The 22335-nt window shown below is 40.0% G+C and overlaps 2 protein-coding genes across 6 annotated transcripts in view; one reads left to right on the top strand and one right to left on the bottom strand.

Annotated features, from left to right (window-relative positions):
- The first annotated feature begins 1510 nt into the window (after window positions 1–1510).
- On the top strand, window positions 1511–11183 carry ASTE1 (asteroid structure-specific endonuclease 1). 2 transcript variants are annotated; one of them, XM_032774924.2, is made up of 5 exons: window positions 1511–2360; window positions 2463–3794; window positions 6827–7037; window positions 8691–8880; window positions 10100–11183. In XM_032774924.2, the coding sequence occupies exons 2-5, from the start codon at window positions 2481–2483 to the stop codon at window positions 10395–10397; spliced, it is 2013 nt and encodes a 670-aa protein (XP_032630815.1). In that variant the 5' UTR covers window positions 1511–2360; window positions 2463–2480; the 3' UTR covers window positions 10398–11183. The 2 variants fall into 2 exon arrangements, with proteins under 2 accessions (XP_032630815.1, XP_032630819.1); XM_032774928.2 differs by lacking the exon at window positions 8691–8880 and having other exon boundaries at window positions 1561–2360; window positions 10100–10289.
- Window positions 11184–18105: 6922 nt separating this feature from the next.
- Window positions 18106–22335, bottom strand: part of ATP2C1 (ATPase secretory pathway Ca2+ transporting 1) — an 86693-nt gene continuing 82463 nt past the window's right edge. For all 4 annotated transcript variants that reach the window (XM_032774920.2, XM_032774922.2, XM_032774918.2 and 1 more), the window contains 3 exons: window positions 21381–21476; window positions 19872–20013; window positions 18106–18921 (listed from right to left, as the gene is read on the bottom strand). In XM_032774920.2, the coding sequence (XP_032630811.1) occupies window positions 18791–18921; window positions 19872–20013; window positions 21381–21476 (369 nt within the window). In that variant the 3' untranslated portion in view covers window positions 18106–18790. The remainder of the gene's footprint in view (window positions 18922–19871; window positions 20014–21380; window positions 21477–22335) is intronic.

Genomic DNA, 22335 nt, shown 5'->3' with positions numbered 1-22335 from the left:
CCTTTGCATATAGTTGTGCAAAATTATAGGTTTTAAGCAATTTTTTTGTTTTATCTATTTAAATTTTCACAATTGTGGGAAATTATGGGCTAGTTAGTCAATAATTATTTAATGATAGTAGACCTTGAGATTCAAAATGTTAAAGTTTTACATTAAAACATGAATTCTCAACATCACATGTCAAAATATATAAAGTAAATAGCTTTAAATTAAACTCTAATATGTTCTCAAGCAGCATTTTTCTCACTTTGCCTATCTATAAATTTCTATTATTATTGATGGAACTATTTTTTCATGGGTTTGTGTGTGAACAGTGAAATTGACATTTACCTACATTTACCAAACACAAATATAATCCTTCCAAGCCTACTTAGAACAGAGTCTTTAAACGATTAAGAGTATGGAACATCTTCCAGATGAGGAAAGATTAAAAAGACTGGGACTGTTCAGCTTTTAAAGAAGATGACGGGTGGCGGGGGTGGGGGGACGAGCAGGATATGACGGAACTTTATAAAATCATGAATGGTGTAGAGAAAGTGAATGGGGAAGTGTTATCCATCTCTTCACATAACACAAGAACCAGGGGTCAGCCAATGAAATTGATAGGCAGCCTACTAATAAGTTTAAAACAAACAAAAGGAAGTACTACTTCACACAAGGCACAGACAACCTGTGGAACTTGTTGCCAGGGGATGTTGTGAAAACCAAACTATAACTGCGTTAAAAAAATAATTAAATAAGTTTCTGGAGAATAGCTCCACCGGTGGCTATCAGCCAAGACAATCAGGATCACAACCTCGGGCTCTGGGCATCCCTAAGCTTCTGACACCAAGGGATGGCTCACTCAATGACTGCCTGCTCTGCTCATTCCCTCTGGGACACCTGGCACTGCCCACTGTCAAAGGACAGGATACTGGGCTAGAAGGTCCAGTGGTCTGACCCAGTGTGGCGAGTCGCACGCTCGCACCCATTGTCACAATGCCTGTCCCCAGCAGCACCCAGAGCTCGCGGCTGGGATGGGGCAGGGCACCGCCAGGCACTCTCCAGCCCCCGCGGTGCCTGCGGCTCTCGGGGTGTGAGCGTGGCGGGGACGAGCGGAGCTATGCCGGACACATGAGGGTCACGTCCGTTTACCTTTTCATGCCCGCCCCCGGCCCAGACGAGGAGGGGGCGCAGCTCCCACCTCTGCGTCCCAGTCCGTGCACGGCCCCTCTCCGCCCTCCCGCTAGCGCCTCTCGGAGCCCGGTGTGTCCCCTCCCCCCCCGCATCTGTTTGGGACCGGTCTCCTGGAGACGCCGCGCTGCCCGACGGGACACAGGCACCCAGGGCGGACCCAACCAGCCCCCAGCAGGAACCCGAGCTGGCTGGTCACGTGACCCGGCGGCGCCCCCTCTGCCCTGCTGTCATGGAAACGGACGTTAATAGTACCCGCCGATGAGCGATTAAAAAGTGACACAATAGGGTGGGCGTGGCTCCACCACACGTGATTCCCGGGTCCTCCTATCTTGACGCGTCGCGTCCCCCACACCCCCAGCGGAAGTGGAGGCTGTTTGCCGGGCACGGATCGTGTCTGGAGGGCGGAACTGAGTCCCCCGAGGTGCGGCACCGACGGGTCCCTCCCGCAGCCGCTGGCGTTTCCCTGGGGACGGGAGGAGGCAGGAGGCGGAGCGCGCACCCGAGTGCGATTTAACGGCCCGTAACACGAGCCCAAGTGGCCGCGCTCGCGCTCCGGGGCAGGCTCTGCAGGAGAACGAGGCACCGCTCGTGTCTGCCCGTCTAGTTACCCCCCCCCTCACCCCGGGGCAGGCACACTCCGAGCCGGAGCCAGGCCCTGTCGGCTCCTGAGCGGTGAAAGGCCCCGGCTGGCTGGGTGAGGCGTTCTCCGCACCGGGTGAAACTTTATAGCCGGGAGTTTCTCTCTCCGATCGGGCCGCAAGTTACATAATACATGGGGGGCGGGGTATCCTCCTCTCTGTGCCTAGTTCAGTGTTACAGTGGCTGAGGGGGGCTTAACTAAAACGTATGTAATTTATGGACCAACTCAGCCATTTACACACAGCCCCAGCTCCGGGGGGGATCACTGAATGCGACTGCACGGAAAGGCTGGAGGACAGAAGAGGGCGCAGTTCCCTTTTCGGATATGTAACTTTTAGTGCCGCTGGATGGCACTAGAAAAGTCAGTTGGCATAGTTAGCTCCAAGTCACATGGGGGTAGGGTAGTGCAATTCTAGCAGCTGTAGTTCAAACAAGTTGGCCTGTCAGGGAAAAAGCCATCCCTAAACAGCGTACATCACTTCCTTTTGCCCCGGGGGAAGGGTTTGTAAGAGCCACTCTTGGACTCAAAGGTAGCAGGAATTGAGGTAAGTGGTCAGCACTAGTGTGTATTGATCTGATCATTAGTCTAGAGGTGAGGTTTTGTGCACTGCACTTGAAAATTAAATTGTTCATTTGTTTGACTACAGCTTTTACAGGTTAAGAGCATGGGCATCCATGGATTAATGAGCTATGTGGGAGAGCACAAGCAGTTCTTCACTGATATACAATTAAGGAATACAAAAATAATCATTGATGGAAATAATTTGTTTCATCGGCTTTATTTTGAATCAAATCTAGACCTCCAACATGGAGGGGATTATGATTCTTTTACAGATATTGTACACAAGTTTTTTGAAACTTTGTCTGTATGCAAAATATACCCATATGTTGTGTTAGATGGAGGGTGTGACTTGTTGGATAAGAAGTTTGCGACATTAAAAGAAAGAGCCTGGGATAAGATCCAAGTAGCATATTCCATCTCTAGAGGTGGTGGTGGAAGCGTGCTACCCCTGCTCACCAGAGAAGTTTTCAAGCAAGCCTTGACCAAATTAGAAGTGCCTTTTGTCCAGTGCTTCTCAGAAGCAGATAGGGATATTACATCATTGGCTAATCATTGGAACTGTCCCGTATTAACTTTAGACAGTGACTTCTGTATTTTTGATTTGAAAGCTGGGTATTGCCCTCTGAATTACTTTCAGTGGAGAAACCTTTGCACCTGTGAAGGCACACTGGACTGCTACATTCCAGCTCGATGCTTCTCTTTAGAGAGACTGTGCAGCCACTTCAGTCATATGAACAAAGCCCTTCTTCCTCTCTTTGCTGTAATGAATGGAAATGATTACATTAATCTGCCAGCTCTGGAGACATTCTTCAGCAAGGTGCGCCTGCCAGTTGGAGGCTGTGGCTGGAGGGGGAGGAAGCATGTCCGCATTCAGGGACTTCTAAACTGGTTATCTCGTTTTGCTGACCCCACTGAGGCTATAGACAATGTACTGAAATATCTTAAAAAGCATGAGAGAGAAGAAATAAGGGAGCTTCTGTGCACTTCCATGGAGGAATATGAACAGTCTGATGTGAATCTTGAGGATTTTTTTCAGAATGGAAACTTTGACTCTCAGGTGACCAGGAAATTAGCGTTACCACAATGGATGCTTGAGGCTTTGGCAAAAGGTCATTTGTCTCCATTCATTAGTGATGCCCTTCTATTAAGGAGAACAATCCTTCATGTTCAGGTGGAGAACATGCAGAGGCCCAGTGCTCACACAGTTGCCTTACCCATTCGTCAAGTCATCTATGGGTTACTTCTGAATGCCTCTCAAAATTCTGAAGTTACTTCCCCAAGTGAGCAGTCCAACAAGCTGCCAGTTGTCCGTGAATTTGATAGAAGCCAAAAGACTCTTAAAAAATCCTTTGTTCCGACAACAATGCTGCCTCAGGATTTTTGGGAAGACCATCGCCCTTTGGCCACATTAACTGAGGTATGGTTGTCAGAACAGATATCCTGGATGATAATGTTATGAGTGTAATAGGGGAAAAAAAACTTCTTTCAATCCAGCCAGCTTAGTAGTAAATATAGTACAAGTGACTTCTATAAGACTGCTCCTGGTAGTAAGCACTACATGCATTACTAAGTGTATGGTCATAGTCTTTGGTATGCAGCATTCAGAGATGTTACAATTACACAATTATTTCAGTTGTCAAGTGTTCCTTTTTAGAAAGATAAGTTATAGGCAGAGGTGATAGAGGCCTATATTTAATTTTGCCTAAAACTTTCCCTTATAGTCCTATTTTTATTTGCATTCAATTTTGCCAAACTAATTCTTTAGGCCAGAGCTTTCAGAGCAGAAACTTAAAAAAAAGTCTGCATGAGGAGTAATCCTTGATTTAAGAGCTGCTTTTTTTTTTTTTTTGTCCTCATGAAAATGTATCCAGGTTTGGTCAAGCTATACACTTCAGGAAAAAGTCACAAGCTATACTGAGTATATGTTAGAGCAGGGGTCAGCAACCTTTCAGAAGTGCTGTGCCCAGTCTTCATTTATTCACTGTGATTTAAGGTTTCGTGTGCCAGCTATACACTTTAAAGTTTTTAGAAGGTCTCTTTCTATAAGTCTATAATATATAACTAAACTATTGTTGTATGTAAAGTAAATAAGTTTTTAAAATGTTTAAGAAGCTTCATTTAAAATTAAATTAAAATGCAGAGCCCCCCGGACTGATGGCCAGGACCCAGGCAGTGTGAGTGCCACTGAAAATGAGCTTGTGTGCCACCTTCGGCACCCGTGCCATAGGTTGCCTATCCCTGTGTTAGAGGCTTTCTGCTAAAATCTCTAATTCATCTGCAGTGAGCAAACTTCAGCCCACCCCCCAGTTCTCTGTGTGCCATCTACAGCGAGTATACTTCTAGTTCCATAGAGCTCTCTACATGGCTCTAGACAGTACATGGACAAAGCAGCAGCTAAAGAAAACATTTTGGGGTAGAGAAGGAAACAGTTTTAGTCTCAGTTCTTCTGTTAACTAGGGGGTAGCAATCCTGTGTGGTTTAGTCACTATTGATCAAGGCCTCGTAACCCCTATCTTTAGAGGAAGGAAAAAATCTCTTATCCCCCTTTAAAGGGTACATAATTGTGAGGTTGCACAAGGTCACTTTGGGGAGAGCCAGGAATAGAATCTGGTTCTAATATGGTAGACTCAAGTCCCATCCACTGCCCATTCCACCTTTCAAAATGAATGCTCCAGAGCTGCGTTTGGCAGTGCTGTATGTAACTATTAAAATATATTGGCAAAGTATGTAAGTCTCCTGTTAGAGAGGACAGCGAGGGGACACCATGAAAAATAGCAGCCTATGACCGCTACCATTTACTACTTTAGCCCAGCTGGTGCTATGGATCTCAGGGACCTGCATTCAAACCCTGCTGCTGACCCATGTACATTTGTTTTCATTTTTCTTTAAGGAAACTGCATACAAAAATCTTTAAGTGAATGTTAAGGTTGCAGAGTCAAGCAAGCACAAGTTAGGAAATGTCCATGCAACTTTAATTTGTCTCCTTGTATAGGCACTGTGCTAGTCTTTAACTTAATTACCATACTCTTGTGTTCTAGGACCCACCCTGCCTTGGTCAGTGCACAGGGTAGACCATAAATGAAGCAAAGGGTTGCAGGGAGAGACAGAGATGTTCTTGCAGTTTTAGCACTGGGTTGGGGCCTAACAGCACTGGGTTCTGTTTCTCCTCTACTGCAGACTTCTTGTCTGAATGGCTAGGGCCCTACCAAAGTCATGGTCCATTTTGATCAATTTCACAGCCAAAGGCTTTTTAAATTGGTCAATTTCACATTTTCAGCTGTGTGCATCTGAAATTTCAGAGTGTTGTAACCATGGGGGTCCCAACCCAAAAGATACCCAGAAGTGGACCTTATCTCACCCACACCCCCGGAGCTGCCATGCAAGGAAAGGAGAAGTGCTGTCATTCCTCAGCCCAGCAGGGACTTGCAGGTAGGAGCACCCTGGCTGGTGCACTTCCAAGAGCAGAGGCATATTAGACCCACCTCCACAAGTCTCCTCCAGCTGCAGGAACCTCCTGGGCTGGAGCTTCCTGCAGCAGGGGAAGATAGTCTGAGGTAGGTCTGATTTCCCTGAGAGCAGCCATGCAGTGGAAGGACATTTTCTCCCTTCCCAGATCAGCTGGGACTTGCACCTAGGAGCCCCCTGGCTGGGGCACTCCCAACAGCAGGGGAGAGCAGATTTCACTGGGAAGGGCTTATTTCACAGTCCATGAAATCTTTTTCATCGCCATGAAATTGGTAGAGCCCTAATAATGTGGAAAACTATAATTCATGTACATACAGCTGAACTAAGGTTGCACAGGCTCCTATAATACTACAACTGCAATCTTTTAATGAAGTTTTTTGTATATAAATACAGTTTGTACCAGTGTTACTGTAATGGCTTAGAATGTGTTTTTAAACAAGTTAAGTCTCATTTACTAGTCAATTTCTGAAGCTAGATTTTCACAGGTGTATTGAGAGCTCATACAGTACAGGTGATAATTGCAGTTCTCTGCCAAAATCCATGTAGAAGATTCCACTGGGAGTATAGATCAACAGTATGGATAGTAGCACAAGTTTAAAACCTATGGTGCAATGCTAACCCCTGAAATGCAGGTGATACAGGACTGACACCCTCTAGGATATAGCCAAAAGGAGGTGGTTTTGAATGCATAATAGAGGGCTAGATTTTCAACGTGCTCAGCTTTCAGTTGCAGTTAGGTACCTAACTGAAACAAACACTTCCAAAAAATTTGACCCTTGAAAGATAAGATAGGAAATACAATATACTGACTACTTATTAAAAATCATTCCAAACTATTCATTCTACAGAATGATCAGTTAAGTCACATTAACACAGAAGTCATTTGCTTTTGGGTGAAGATGGCAAATAAGTGTAGATGGACTTTTACAGCAAAATAAAGCCAGACCTCTTCACAGTGTATCCAAAATTATGACTTTTTGGCAGGTGCCCAGATCAGATCGGCTAAAACTTCTGTTGGAGACATTAGGAGTGAAAGCCAGCATCCTACAGCCCATCCCCAGTCCCTTGTGGCTCCCTGTTGCTGTAACCTGCTACTGGACACATTACTCAGAACCCAGAGTGAAATTGCATTGTTTACAGGCATTACTTCTAGGAATGGTATTTGGGGAATTGCACAGGACAACAAGTAGCTCAGGTACGTCCCCAAAGAACTAAAACCTTTACATGTTTCTAGATGTTTCATATTTTATATGCAAATCTACATTCTAGCCACAGTTTCCCCTTTTGTTTTTGTAAGGACTCTCCACTTCCATAGGAATTAATGGTGATTTACACTCTACCCTCAGCACTCAATTTATACATTGGTGAAGATGAGAAGCAGTGATGTGTTGCAATTAGGACTGAGGGACTTGAAGTTAAACTGACTTCTATTCCCAACTTGTTGTGTGTTTGGGAAAGACATTTAACTTACTTGTGCCTCAGTTGCCTATCTTTAAATAGGTAAAATCCATATTGACCTTGTCGAGTGGTGGCGGCATTTAAGTGTGCTTCAGGTATACCATAAAAGTGCAAAATATTTTTTTCAGACTTGCACACACATGCATCAAATGTTGATATTTCTATAAGACTGTTTTATTACTCAGTAATGAACTTTTACTAAAGTTAGTTTGTACTTACAGGAAACATTGTTCGTGTGTGTAAAATTCTAATTCAAACCAGACTCAATAGGGAAGCTTTGAAAGCGAAGCTATTACTTCTCTTCCTAATACTTTCAGAACTTCATACTTTGAAATGGGAAATACAAATAGAAATTTGGCCACAGAAACTGTCATTATCAGTAAGAATAAATAACAATACAGGATTTTATCTAAACAGGTAAATCCAAGAGATTAAGCAAGTTTAATACTGGCAGCAGCTAGGCATTGAGGTTCTACTTCAGATTATAAATTCTAGGGCTGGAATAGTCTGTGTACACAGTGCTTGGCACAATGGGGTCCTGATCTCTAATTGGGCACTCTAGGCACTACTGATTTTTAAAAAAAGATTAATATAAAGTCAGAGCCTGAACTATATTTTAACAAGAAGCCAGAACATTCCAGATTAATGTTAAAACTAATTAACCTGGCCTGTTGTGACTGGGTATTTCATCACAGGTATTATGCACAATGATCAGCTATAATCTTTACACACATCTAAACTCAGAACTGGTAGGTCTTTTTGTTTGCTTTTGCTGGTTTATGATTAAACCTATTGGAAATGTTACTTTAGCATAGTATTTGAATAACGTTAGTAAACAATTAGTACTTCAGGATTAAATCCTGTTTAAGGCAGGATTTTTCCCCAAAACATGAGGAAAGCTATATTAATACTGCAAAAGTAGCAAGATTTCAGTGTTTGATATCAAAGTTAAAGGGTTGTGGAGAGAGGTTTTTAGGTAACATAATATGCCAGCCTTAGATTTAGGAGGAATTCCTGATTGTGTGGGAGGAGGAAAAGGGTTATGGATTACAGAAGCTGGGCAGGCAGTTCTTAGATGCTTCTCATTAACCTGACACATAGTGGGATCTTTAAAGATTTTCGAGTTGGCCCACAATACGTAAGTATGTACACTCTTAGACAACTGAGCCAGCAAATAGATTGAATTCTTTTGTTTCAGTCTCTCATGGCTTTTGGTACTTGAACAGTAACAATAAGACACTTGAAAACAGATTACTTCAGATACTTCCTGATACTCAGTGTTTAGAGGTTCACGAGCACCATTAATTGTACATACCAATCATTCTTTGTATAGGAGAATGCATAGGAGCCTCTAGAAAAAACCTTATTTTCTTGTACATTCATAATCTAGATCCTGCAGTTTTCCATGTCAAAGATAAAATGATCTATGACCAGTTTCTAAAATGGAAAGAAAAGAATTTTCAGAAATTACTGGATTTAGACACAGCACACACTTTCTGCCAGTGGCAGTGCTGCCTCCAGATGGGATTGCATCTCAACCAGCTACTCTCTACGCCTCTCCCTGAACCAGACCTAACTCGGTAAGAACGTGTAAAAGACCAGCCTTCTTCACAAGGTGCTCCAAATATAAAGCACCCTCACATTGTGTTTTGTATTATACCTGCTGTGCCTCTGGAATGTAAGCTCCTTGGGCAAGGGACCTTTTAAATTTGGTATAGTTCATATTCTGTTTTATAGCACTAGTACTCTGGCGCTTAATAAATGTTAACAGCTTCTACTGTTTCAGCAAATTCATGTTTTTTGGTAATTACTACATACAAAATTCCAATATAAAAATCTTTTGAACCAAAATAATTAATTTTACCCTTAATGCTTTAGTACATACTGTGACTGAATTCAAGTCATGTGTAAAAATTGGAAAGTTCAGGCCTGAACTTGCACACCCTTTGAGGCCAATGAAATGACTAAGATCAGAACTAAAGTATGTAAACATGTATGCATCACTAGCTGAGACAGTTAGGAGACTGCATAATGTAGAAGTGCATCAAGGAAGGAAAAAAGTACAATAACTTGAAAAACATGAAAAAAAGTCAGTAAAAGTCTAGAAATCACTGGCATAATGATCCTAAGCATTTTCACTTGAGCAAAATTCTTAGTCTTCTATAGTAACAGATATACACACGATTTCTGTCTAGGATCTGTATTTTCAGTGTTAAATTTGATTTCAAACATCCCTCATTAGATGCAAGTCTTATAGGGTTAAAAATGCACTTTACTCAAATTCAGCTCAAATATTCAAGGTGCTGTTAAAGCAGTTTCTCTTCCTTAGAGAAGTGAGTTCTGCACTTCGTTACTTGAATAGATGTGTAAAGTTCTTCTTTCCACTATATTCGTGTCTAGGTCTATATAGTGCTCAAATGAAAAAGCACGCATTGAAAATACAAGTTATCTATGTCAGCTAATTCCCAGCAACTAGTATCTACTAAAATAGATTCTTTTGATTAAACCCAAAACAATTTTAAAAAATGGAGTTGTCACCTGAAATTTCTTTGGCTTTATGGTGCCTGCTGGTTCTAAAAAACCAATAAAATTAAGAAATAGTAATAATGTAAGTATGTATCTGCAGACAAGCTGGATTTGAACTTAAGATGCCTTTGGGATTGTTTCTTTAAAAGGCTTTTATTTAAAGAATTCATTCAGTGATTGTGTAGTTTGTATTGTTTTTTCCACTAAGCAGTATAGTTTTGCTAGCTATTATTCAATATGATTCTAAATTTAATCTTTCCTTCCTTCGGGCAGGCTTTATTGTGGGACCCTTGTGCATAGACTATGCAAAGAGCTTAAATCAGCACATGGAGCAGAGAATCTGCTTCTCTCATCTCCAAAGATGAGCCAGCTTTATTGTGATCTGCTTCATGCAGTAAAGTCAACTGTACCACCAGACTTCTTCCAGGAGACAACCAAGACCAAGTCCTGCAAGGAAAAGAACAAGCAAGCCACTAGTCAAGCAGAGACTAGCAGACAGCATGCTACATTGGAAGCTCAGCGTTTCTGTGATGTTAACAACAGGTTTGCATCACTAATGGTGGAAGACTGAAAGCAGCACATACATGACATTCAAATAGTTCTGCCTTGTGAATGGATCAGTTACAATGAAGTGGGTGAACTGCACTGGAACATAACCGCCTTTTTACAAAAAACTTGATTCACATGGATCAAATTTTTAGAATGAATCTTGCTATAGTGATTTTTTTCTATAAATAACAAACATTCTTATAGGATACTGTCTGAACTTTCCAAAAATGGTCAGTCATTTGATGTCCTTGAATACAACCAAAGAAATGAAATTTGCAATTTTAAAGTAAAGCAGTAAGAGGACACTATGCTCCCCACCCCTCCAACCACCATTTGCAAAAAAACCAACGAAACCACACACAAGAAAGCCATGCCATCACAACTACATACTAGATACGGAAAGCTAATCACAAATTTAATTTTGCAAGGCCAGCATCCACCAGTGAGATTTTCAAAAGTTTCCAAGGGAGGAACATGGGTCCCTGACTTCCATTGACTTTCAGTGGAAGTTGGGCCATCTACTGTGCCTCTGGTATTCTGAACTGTTGGGGAAAGAAACTGGAACTTAACCTCTTCTTCTCCTGTGTTTGTCTTAACAAGAAACAGGTTTGGATAGTCACTACCAAGCCTGAATGCTACCATCTAAAGTAGACTATTTTTTCTTCTATCAGGTACCTTTGATACACCCCCCCTCCCCATGAGAGACTGTCAGGCAAGAGTCTTTTCCCAGAAGATTCCAAAAATAAAGGAATGTTAAAATAAGATTCATTTTAAATAAAGATGTTTTAAATAAATTTATGCATATAGGTTTGACAGTCTGATTTGGTTTCTGACATACTCCTGCAGTAAGATAGCTAGTATTTACTACTCTTGTTCCCCTTCAAGAATGAATGTGTTTCTTTCTCTCAAGGTTATAAAGGTTTTTAGATCATTACCTGTATCTTTAGTCAGAATTGTGTGCACTGTTCATCAGAAAGAACTTCTCAACCAGAGTTACTGTAAGGTGTGTTGTCCACGCAGGTTGCCCACTTGGGGCACATGCATCCCTTGTGTACAAGATAAGATTCTTTTGGATAGCAGTATCCATTAGGACCATGGCTGCACCCCAAGAACCCTCACAACCATTGTAGCCCAGGGCATAAGGGGTGGGGGAGCCTCAACCGCTTCTCAGTTCTTTTGCCAATAAAGACTCAAATTAGTGGGACAGAGGGGTGGTCAAGGAATGTGTGTGAACAACGCATCTTGAAGGATCTTGGTGCTGTAAGGTAGGTAATTCTTTCAAGTGATTTCCACACCAATTCCACTCTTGGTGCCAAGCATGCTAGCAAAATGCATGTGATCTCAAGGCCTGCATGAAGGTTATAGATACATAGTAAAAGTACAAACCAAGTACAAGCACATCACCAGGCATCTCTCAGTCAGTGGGATAATGTTCAATGAGGTGGTGGAGGCTGCAGGGCTCAAGTCAAATGGGACCTGATGTGTCCTGGGGGCTCTCTCTTTGCTAGCATGTAGCAGGTTTATATAGAAAGTCTGAAAACCATTTAGATACCCTCATAGAAACTGTCCTCATCCATTCACAAATGCCACAAAGTCTGATGCTCTGGTTGATTTAGTCTTGTCTAGATAAGGGGACAGCGCTCTATCCAATGTCCAATATTGGAAGTTTTGCTTTGACAGCAAGAACGAACGAGGTATGGGGAAAGATCAGCAGATGAAGAGACTGATTTATGTGAAATCATGACAGTACCTGAAGCAAGAACTGCAGATGAGGTCTACTGCTGCCTCTGTGAAAGTTCATACAAGGAAGCTGTATCATAAGGAGCTGACTCTCCCCAACTTTGATCACCACAAAGGCTCTCAGAGGTGATGGAAGGAACAGGCAGCCATAGGCTCAAAGGGAGGGACCCATTAAATCATCTAGTCAACACACTTCCAGAGGAGGAGGGACTTCTGACTAGTAGAAGAGCATGGGTCAGACTTTCAGAAAATTCCACTGCAGTGGGGTGAGAATACCAGTGTCTGTTTTGGAAGATGGTTTGCTGAGATTGCAGCCAGATAGACTCATATTGAGCTAAGGGACAACCTTGACTGCTTTAGTGAGACCAAATACAAATTTATGGAGCACTGTCTTCTACAGAGGTGAGAAGTGACTGACCAACTGCTCACCTCTGTAGAAGACAGTGCTCCATAAATTTAGTGCAATCTACCAATTTTATGGATGGAAAAAAGAAGAGTTTCCATCTACATTGGTAGATTGCACCTACCAGTTTAATGACAGGATTGCCATGAGATGCAAAAACAGCTTTATCTGCCCAACAGACACAGCAGTGACATGATTTCCACCACCCTTGCAGTGAATGCAGGTGAAGTCTGGCATGCAGCATGGGGTCTAGCTCTCATGCAGGGGTGGTGGTGGGTAGGAATCCTACCAGTGCCCTCAGCTGAACTTTTTACTACTACTGGGTAAACTACTCTCTGTATGTGAACAGATGTACACAGTGGGGTTCAGTCTCACAGCTATGTGAAATAAGGAACGAAAGGCAGTGAAGGCCATCCCACCCCTTATACCTTTTGGCTACTCTTTGGAAGGCTCCCTAGGTGCAGGCAGAGCCCCAGTGGTCAACTATTCAAAAGAATCTGATCTGTAGCAGATATGCAATTGGTGTGGACAAACACTAGAAAAATGTAAGGATATCTATATTTGATTTCTGCACCATCTTTGGCTATGCTTACCTTTCAGTCCTGTGTCTTGTAGACTCCCTCACAGATGACAAAAATATCTGAAGTAGAGGTGATCTATCAGAATGATCTAAGTATTTTTCTAGATAGAAGTCTCTCAGCTGGAGTGTATCTTCTCCCATCAAAGCAATGGTCAAAACTAAAGTTCTTTTCCAAAATACACAGTTAAAGACTTTAAGAGTTAGTTTTACTACTTTCAGTTGTCAAACTTTCTAGGAGGATGCCTTTGCTTGGCCATCATTTTATACCTGTGATTCTTGCTTCTATTTAGTGAAATTTTGTACTTCATCACTGTTTCCACATTGTATAATGTGGAACCACCCCTGGATAATCACCAGTCTTCAGGATTGCCTAGAGCAGTCATAAGTACTCAGATACTGTGGTAATGAGCATGGTATAAAAACCTGTATAGAATAAAGAACTTCAGTGGAAGGCAGCAAGCAAGGCGGTCTCAAGAAGCAAGGTTTTAGATGCAGGCTATCACAGGAAAGCCTCATGGTAGTAAGTGAGCAAGTTGGTGCAGATGTTTATTTTGTAAAGTCCGAGATGGCAGCTATGTTGGTTATTTTGTTAAATGAGTGTGTGGGGTGGGGTGTCTTCTGTAAAAGGTGATGAGACTGGGAAAGTGCTGCATACATACAGAAAATTGATCAATACGCTGGTTAAAGAGAGTCAACTATTTCATTCTAATGGGCTGAGACCTGTTCACCGCCTAACTGCACTGGCAACTTCTAACCAATTTATCCAGTAAAAGTTAGATGGGATAAAACTAAAAGTCCTTTATCAGGCAATGTTATCATTGAAACTGTTGCCAGTTTTGACTCAGCAAAAACTAAGTAAATGACTTCAGGATTTGTCCCCAAGAAGTAGTGTATTCAAAGCTGATCTTAAGAAGTAAGTATCAATACAGTGAGATAATTGTAGTAAACAGCCAAAGCTTCAAATTGGTTTGTCTGCTTGACAATTTAGACAGAAAGAAAAATGTTTCTTTTAGATGTATAATTTATTAAAATGGAGTTTAATGTACAGTTTAGAGAAAAGATGAGTAACTTATTAAATTTTGACAGGGCTAACAATGCATTTTAAATTTGCATTTTTTAAATTTTTTACTAAGTTTGGATATGCAAAACAAATTTCTTCCAAAGTTAAGGTAAGATTTAACATTCTGCTATTTAGGATAAATGTAATAAGTCACTTATTTAAAGGTTAGAGAAAAATCAAGCAATTTAAAAATGCATATGCATTGAAAGTTAGAGGAAATCAGGTTACATGGGCATCAAGGACCTTTAAAGTTGTAAGATTAGTCACTTTTAGATTAGTCTCACATGTCTGTGAAGTAGGTATTCACCCACGAAAGCTTATGCTCCAATACATCTGTTAGTCTTTAAAGTGCCACAGGACTGTCACTTTTAGAGTGGCTAATATGAATTTTTAATCCCTCAGACTCAGATATCCAAAGTTTCTATTTACAGTGGAAAAAAACAGTACATATTTTACTTAAAAGGAAATTTCTGTAATTAAGATCACCTTCCAAACATTTTCTAATGACTTACTATATTATGTTAAAATGTGTATGTGGGTAATACATTTCAATACATCGCTCAGAATTCTTTCAACTGCTGAATATTTTGATACAGTAGGAAGTTAGATGCCATTTAATTGTAATAAGGAATACTGGATTAAAAGTTCAAGATTGCTCTGGGCCTGAAGAGAATGTCCAAAACTCTCAGCTAGCTATGGAAACAAAAGGAAGGAACTGAGGCAGCTGAGGCTTCACAGCCCTTTTGGAACCTGGGAATTCTAAATGTTCTGTGCTGAAAGTGGGCACTTGTGCAACCCCAATAAGTGCTTCCTTTGTACAAGGCTCCTGAAGCTCTGTCACCAGGCCAATTCAGAGACTTGTTTTATGATGTTCCATAGTAAGATGGCAAGAAATTTGAGGGGACAGTTCCAGGTTACCTTAGCCAGGAAGAGGTTCCTAAAATGCAAGGTGAGGTAAGTCTGCATTCCCTGAAGTAACTGGGACTAGAAAAAGAGCAAATGGGAACATGTAGCTTTAACTGATTTAGGAAGACATTAACCAATTCTGCCCAAGTACAGGTGGCATTTTGGGTTTAAACATGCTTATAAGGTATTATCCCACTGCTGCACTCTAGCCACTGGAAGTGCACTGCCGAGCAGCAGAAAGGTGGCTAGATTCACATTGCTGAGGGTTAAGACCCATTTTAAAATCATTGATGCTAATCTGGGACCCTTGGAGATGCTGTAGGCCGATCCTCAGACTGTCACACAAAAGTTGGAGGTCTGGCAAGAGAAACCCCGTCACTCAAGTTGTCCACAATTGGAGCTGTTGAACACTCACTTCTGAAGAACAGGTCATTTACTTAGGTGCCTAATTCAGAAGCCTACATTTAGGTTCCCATAATTGAAAAACTTGATCTCAGGTTTAGACTAGTGTCCAGCATTGATGAATTAAGTGGTTTTTTTGGCCTTCCTGTCCCTCCCATGACACTACTGCAATGCCATTTGATTTCTTATTCTTTATGCACAGTTATTTCTTCCTAAATTTTGAGGATTTAATGCTCAGATTTCATTTATCTGTATCTGATGAATTTGCAGCTTCTAGTCACTTCTGACTAAGTTCTACAGTATGCATTTCTTTGAGTTCTAGAACACATCTTTCCATACTTCCCAGCTGTTCAAACTTCAGCCTCATCTAGATTTCTGTTGGCTTTGCTGTGAACTTACCCGTCTTAAAACATCTCTCCATCAGAACAGTCAAGCTTTCAGAAACTGATCTACAGATTGGAGCTGCGGCAGTGGATAGATTGTTTTCTTTCCTGAAGCCTTAATATAAAGGCTACCAGTTTGCTCCCTAAAGTCATTTATTCTCCCCAACTAAAGAGTACTGCTGGCTGATAAGGAAGCGTCCCAGGACCTTGCAACAGGAACACTGTCCTACTTAACATTATGTATGACAAACGCAATTCCCATGATCACAACAGTGAGCAAGAACATAAGGACAGCAAAATACTTTGAATTATTCACATCTACTACTTTAGTGTGTTTCCTAAACAAAACACTTCCTCTATCCTTAATTGAGCTGGGTACTATGACTGGCAATAGGCTCACTTAAACTCACATTAAATAATGTGCTTGCAAATAAGTAACTTCAAAAATAAATTAAAATCTGATTTCTGTTGGCGCCAATGAGGATTTGGGACTCAACAGAAGCCAGATAGTATGGCAATGTCACTATATTTCCCATAATTTTGTTCTTACAACGTGGAAACATCTGAAAATTAAAATCAGCTCATGTGCTACAGAGTAGGAAATGGTTTCTATTTCTGCAAAACAAATGCTCTGTAAGGAACTATTGACTCATTACTCTACCAAAGAGCGATATGACCAGCATTTTAAGTCTGTGATAGCCAGTAATCTGATTTTCTGCAGTTTTAAAAAACAAGATGCTTTTGAAAAAGATTGAGACTAAATGTCAATCCCTATATGTATCATGGGACTGGTAAAAACATTAATAACCAGCTACTACTCATTAAATATAGATGTTCAACAGTACGTTAATAACTTATCTATAGGAAGCAAGCTGTAAGATATGCAGGGCCTGAGGTTTCAAGGACATTAGTCATTTACTACTGTTCAAATTTACTCCATAGCATGTACTAGAGATTTTAAAATACAAGTCTCACTGACCTACAGTAGAACCTCAGTGTTACGAACACCAGCGTTACAAACTGACCAGTCAACCACACACCTCATTTGGAATCGAAGTACACAATCAGGCAGCAGCAGAAACCAAAAAAATAAATAAAATAAAAAATAGGAAATACAGTACAGTAGTGTGTTAAACTTTAAAAAAGGGAAAGCAGCATTTTCTTCTGCATGGTAAAGTTTCAAAGCTGTATTAAGTCAATGGACAATTGTAAGCTTCTGAAAGAACAAGCATAATGTTTTGTTCAGAGTTACAAACATTTCAGAGTTATGAACTAGCTCCATTCCCGAGGTTTTGTATCTTTGAGGTTCTACTGTAGTTTCCCAGAGTTTCTAGACTAAAGTTTAAAACCTGTTAAGACCCCGTGTCCTGAAAAGTTTTCTTCCAGAAAAGCTTGAAATTTACACTAAGTCAGACTGTAGAAGCAAATAGTATGGCGTTTTCTTTGCAGGGCAGGGAACAAAAAAGATGCAAAGATAATAGATGGAATTAATCTTCTTTGGGGAGGAAATGATTTCATACTGCCAAAGAGAATTACAGTGCACTTGTTTTCAATTAAACAAGTTACTGTAAACTGCTTTACCAAAACATTTCTTGGAGGAAAAAACAACTAAGGAGGGAAATATGCTAGAGGTCTATAAAATCATGACTGGTGTGGAGAAAGTGAATAAGGAAGTGTTATTTACTCCTCATAACACAAGAACTAGGGGTCACCAAATGAAATAGGCAGCAGGTTTAAAAACAAAAAGGAAGTATTTCTTCACTCACACTGGCAAAGTGTTCCACAAGTTGACTGAGGGTGTTGTGAAGGCCAAGACTAACAGGATTAAAAACAAAAAACAACAACAGATAAATTCATGGAGAATAGGTCCATCAATGGCTATTAACCAGGTTGGGCAGGGTCGGTGTCCCTAGACACTGTTAGCCAGAAGCTGGGAATGAGCGACAGGTGATGGATCACTTGGTGATTACCTGTTCTGTTCATTCCCTCTGGGGCACCTGGCATTGGCCACTGCTAGAAGACAGGATATTGGGCTAGATAGACCTTTGGTCTGACCCAGTATGGCTGTTCTTACGTTTTTAATAATAAGGGTGTGGAATACACTCGAATGATAATGCAGTGTTTGTACATTAAAAAACAACAACGTTGACAGTGTAACACAAAATTGGTATCTGCAAGAATACCAAAAAACAAGCATGATGATCTGGTGTAAGTGCCACTTTCATTCAACACATCAAGTTAGACATTCACACATACTTTAAGAAAAGCAAACATTTACTTCAAATTGCAGTATAGGCTTTTCAATCACAAAAAGAAAAAAAAAGTGATCAGAGAGTGGTCACATCTTGTGCAAAAAAACCTTAGGATATACAACAACTAGTAGCACAAGCTACTTGAGCCATTTACACATTGCAGGATAAAGTAAATAAATACAGTAGCTGAAATATGGCACAGGTGCCTCAGATTCTAAACCAAAAGGAATGCCTCTGAAATGTTTAAGTTTATCCTTGCATTAATTACAAAGTCCCACCACCATAAAAGTAAAGGAAAACAATTAAATAAAAACAAAAACTAAAATATTTATATCTAAGATGGTTTTTATACAGGTATACCACCGAAGTGCAGAAGGTGGGACTCAGGCTTTGACATTTCTCTTTAAAGTACCCTCTGACACATTTTACAAAGTTCCACTCAATCTCAAAAGTGAATTTAAATTTGAGGGAAAATGTTACCAAAGTTGCATAATTTCATTTGTTACTCCCACAGCTGGAAGTTTTAAATCTCAACAGTCCTGAAATATCAATGTTCATCTTTAGTCAGTGAAACAAAGAACTTGACAAAAGCCCTCAGGATTTCTTTATCCTCCAAATTCTTTGTTTTGCTTTCTTCTACATCCTCAGACTGCAATTCCTAGTTTGCAAATAAAAGAATGCAATATGCATCATACATCAAGAAAAGACGATGAAGAAGAACTTCCACGTTTGTGTATCTTTTCCTTGCTTCTCTCAACAACCTTCGTGATCTCTGCAACTATGCAGACAGAAGAGGTGAGGCCCAGAAGAAACAACAGATCTAGAAGAGACAATTGGGTTGATTTTAAACTTTGCTTCTTGTGCTTTTGCTAGTCTTTCTACAACCTAAGTTATACATGATGTCCTATAATTTAGAACAAGTTAAGATATTTCTTTCTAACTGGCATTCCAATTGTTGGATATATGCACATTTTAAGAGTCTTAATTTTTACAGGATAAAAATTAATGTGTGTTATACAGAATCCTTGGGATTGACAGGAAATTTAAATTGAAATGTTTCATATTCTATATTTTAACTACTTTTATTAACATTTGTTAAAGTAAGAATGTCTAGCATATTACTATAAACAATATAATTACATCTTATTCTGAATAGCCTGCTTTTTGGAAATGAAACCATAAAAAAAGGAGTGATATTATACAATGAGAAATACTTGTATAGGAGGTAATTAATTTTCATCTCCAGGAAACCTCAGTAAAAAAATCGCCATCTTAACTTTATCAAGCCAACAATAATGTAAAGATACTTAAAGTGATGGCAACTGTGCAAAATGGAAACTTCTCAAAATCCTGACATTTTAATGAAAACAATCCTTATGACATGGAATTTCTATTTGAGATTAACCAGAGAATGTGTGTTTAAAAACACTTGTTTTTAAAATTTAGTGATTTAAAAAACAAAATAAAAAAAACTGATCGTACTTCACTTTTGCATACAGTCAGAATTTACACTAGAAAAGAATTCTCTGCATATGAAGTATTTATGGATCTTGGAATTAATGATCCATTTATTTTGTGCTTTTCATATACATTTAATCATTGTTCTAAGAAAACTTTAATAGGACCTTGTATAAGATGAGGCTCTGCACGATTTGCATTTCATCTCTGTATAAAGGGCAAAATATGTTCTATAACCTTCCATCACTGGATTTGGGGATTGATCATCAATGCCTAAAACAGAGTTAAGTGGAAAAGGAATACTCTTCTTACCCAGTACACTCAAGCTCTCAGTCTGGAAAACCTTCTGAAGCGGAGGAAAGTAAATGACCAATAATTGCCCCATAATAGATCCAAGAACCGCATAACAAAACATTTTGTTACTGCAAAGTCCAATCTCAAATACAGATTTTGTCTGTGAAATAAAATAGTGAATTACATTATACCTGTAGTTTTAATTCTATGATCTTTCTGTGCCTTAGTTATTTGCAACCAGTTATACAATTCAAAATTTTCCCTATCATTTGTTTTTATCTCAACGTTCAAAAACCTCAGTGACAGATTTGGGAGGATCCAGAACAAATTCTCAAAAGATAGTTATCAAATAAAATGAGATCATCCTATGCAACTTCTATACTTAATGAATTAGATGTCTCAAGATTGAGCTGTTTTCTGTTTAAGGATAGGGATCTTTCAGAATGGAGAGGCAATATGACAGGGACACCCACCAACAACAGTACAGAAAGATTCAGCAATGCTGAATATACTTGTTGTAGGTAGAAATGTCGCCTATCAGAAAGGCAATTTAAAAAACAAACTGAAGAAATATTTTAAAAAGTTATTTATATTTAACTTAACATGCTCTAATTAATCCATTAAGAACTAGGGGTCAGATTTACAAGGTTATTTAGGCACCTAAAGAGGCAGATGGTCACCTCATGGGATTCACAAAAGCACCTAAGCAGGTTAAATGCTTAACTCTCATTGACTTAAATGGGAGTTATGTGCCTAACCCACTTTAGCACTATTGGATATCCTACTAGGCACCTATCTGCATCTTTAAATGCCTAAATACACTTTCATAAATCTGGCCCTAGGCTAAGAAAATAAAATGAGAGGGAATTTGCTTCTGTACATGTACTATTAGTATTAGTGGACATCTATTGTCAGTGCAACAGATTCATGCAAGAATGTATCATGAAAATATAGCTGGTCAGTTAAGGGTCTATTCTCTCACATACATACACACAATTTTTAAAAACATGTAATTTACACTGATTTATTTTCATAACAAGGACTAGCATAACAAGTTTTCCTTGCTTTTTGTGGATAGAAAGTTAACTAGAGGGATTTTATTTTGTAAAGGCCCCTAAACAACTGAAGATATTAACTGGTATACTGTAACGGAAGAATAATGATTAAATACATGCAGCAATTCAGAGAGACCAGCTTTGGAGCTTTTAATTAAGTTTTCTTACTCTTGTGAGTTTAGGTCAGCATTGCTATCCCAACGTTTTGGGGATTTCATGCATCAATTACCCCAAATTAAAACCCTATCATTGACGTGTGAACTAAATGCTAGCCTGTTAGGCTTGTGAAGCTGCTAAGCTTATCTCAGCTTTAGTGTGTGCAAACATCACTTTCTCACATAATGAGAAAGTACATTTAAGAAAAATTCTGACGCCCAGAAATGAACTGAACACAGCTTCAACAGAAAAGTGCAGTTACTATATAAAGGGTCAAAAATCTCAGAGTACTTATCTTAGATATAGGATTGCATACCTGAGATCTGGAACTCAATGCATTGAACATATCAAAAAACACAAAACAGGTGAAGGTCATCGTTGTATCTCGAGGTGTTATGACATTATCTCTTAACTAACAGAAGAAAGCAAGAAAATGGTTTTAGTGTATGTAACCTCATAAAAGAGCAAACATTCGAAGCTTTTATTTTAAAGGAAGTTTTGTTCTAATATTTGGAAATAGCAAAAACTCTAGTTTGCAACAAGCAGATTTAGCAAGTCTTCAAGCAAGCACTTACACACGTTTGTAACTAATCTCATTTAGTACTCTTGATTTCAGGTTGTGATTAAAAATCCATGGTGCGATTTTGCAAACATTTATGCACAACTCCAAGTACAGGAAACTCTATAATACATTACAAACAGGATTAGATATTTCCCTCCTTTAAAGAATACTAAGGTGGTCATTTTAGAATAGGCTGGGGGGCAGGAAAAACCACCAAACTTTCAAGGCCCAAAATCTCACAGAAACATATTTGAAAAGCATGTTTGTGGAGCTGGGGGGGAGAAATGAGGAATGCTTTTTGAAATGAAGTTACTCACCTTGTGCAATAACTGTGGTTTTTAGAGAAGTCCCCCAATGGGTGCTCACTTCAAGTGCAAATGTAGCTCTTGAGCCCTGGATCAGAAATTTTCATTAGCAGCATACAGTCAACCCACGCAAACATGCTATGCCTCCTTGGGCAACACACACAGGCTATCTGGGGATGTGCAGGGGAACCGCCCGCAGTTCCTTCTCCACCTGAACATCCCACAGAGAACAGTCTGAAGCAGGGGAAGGAGGGTGGGTAGAGGAGCACCCAGAGGGGGACACATCTTGAAGAACTGCAGTTACTGCACAAGGTGAGTAGCCTCTTCAAAGTAGTGTTGTTATGGACGGTCCACTTCAGGTGGCACTGTTTCATAGGAATGGCCTTTGAGTAGCCAGAAGTTGA

The sequence above is a fragment of the Chelonoidis abingdonii genome, chromosome 2 (genome assembly GCF_003597395.2).
Source record: "Chelonoidis abingdonii isolate Lonesome George chromosome 2, CheloAbing_2.0, whole genome shotgun sequence".
Classification (NCBI taxonomy): domain Eukaryota; kingdom Metazoa; phylum Chordata; order Testudines; family Testudinidae; genus Chelonoidis; species Chelonoidis abingdonii.
Note: the sequence above shows the minus strand (reverse complement) of the source record. Positions and strands in the feature narration are given on the sequence as shown.

Excerpts from the sequence above, each read along its gene's own strand:
- ASTE1 (XM_032774924.2), top strand. The coding sequence starts at position 2,481 with ATGGGCATCCATGGATTAATGAGCTATGTGGGAGAGCACAAGCAGTTC. Across the intron at positions 3,795-6,826 it reads CTTTGGCCACATTAACTGAG|GTGCCCAGATCAGATCGGCT; the intron begins GTATGGTTGTCA and ends ACTTTTTGGCAG. Across the intron at positions 7,038-8,690 it reads CAGGACAACAAGTAGCTCAG|ATCCTGCAGTTTTCCATGTC; the intron begins GTACGTCCCCAA and ends TTCATAATCTAG.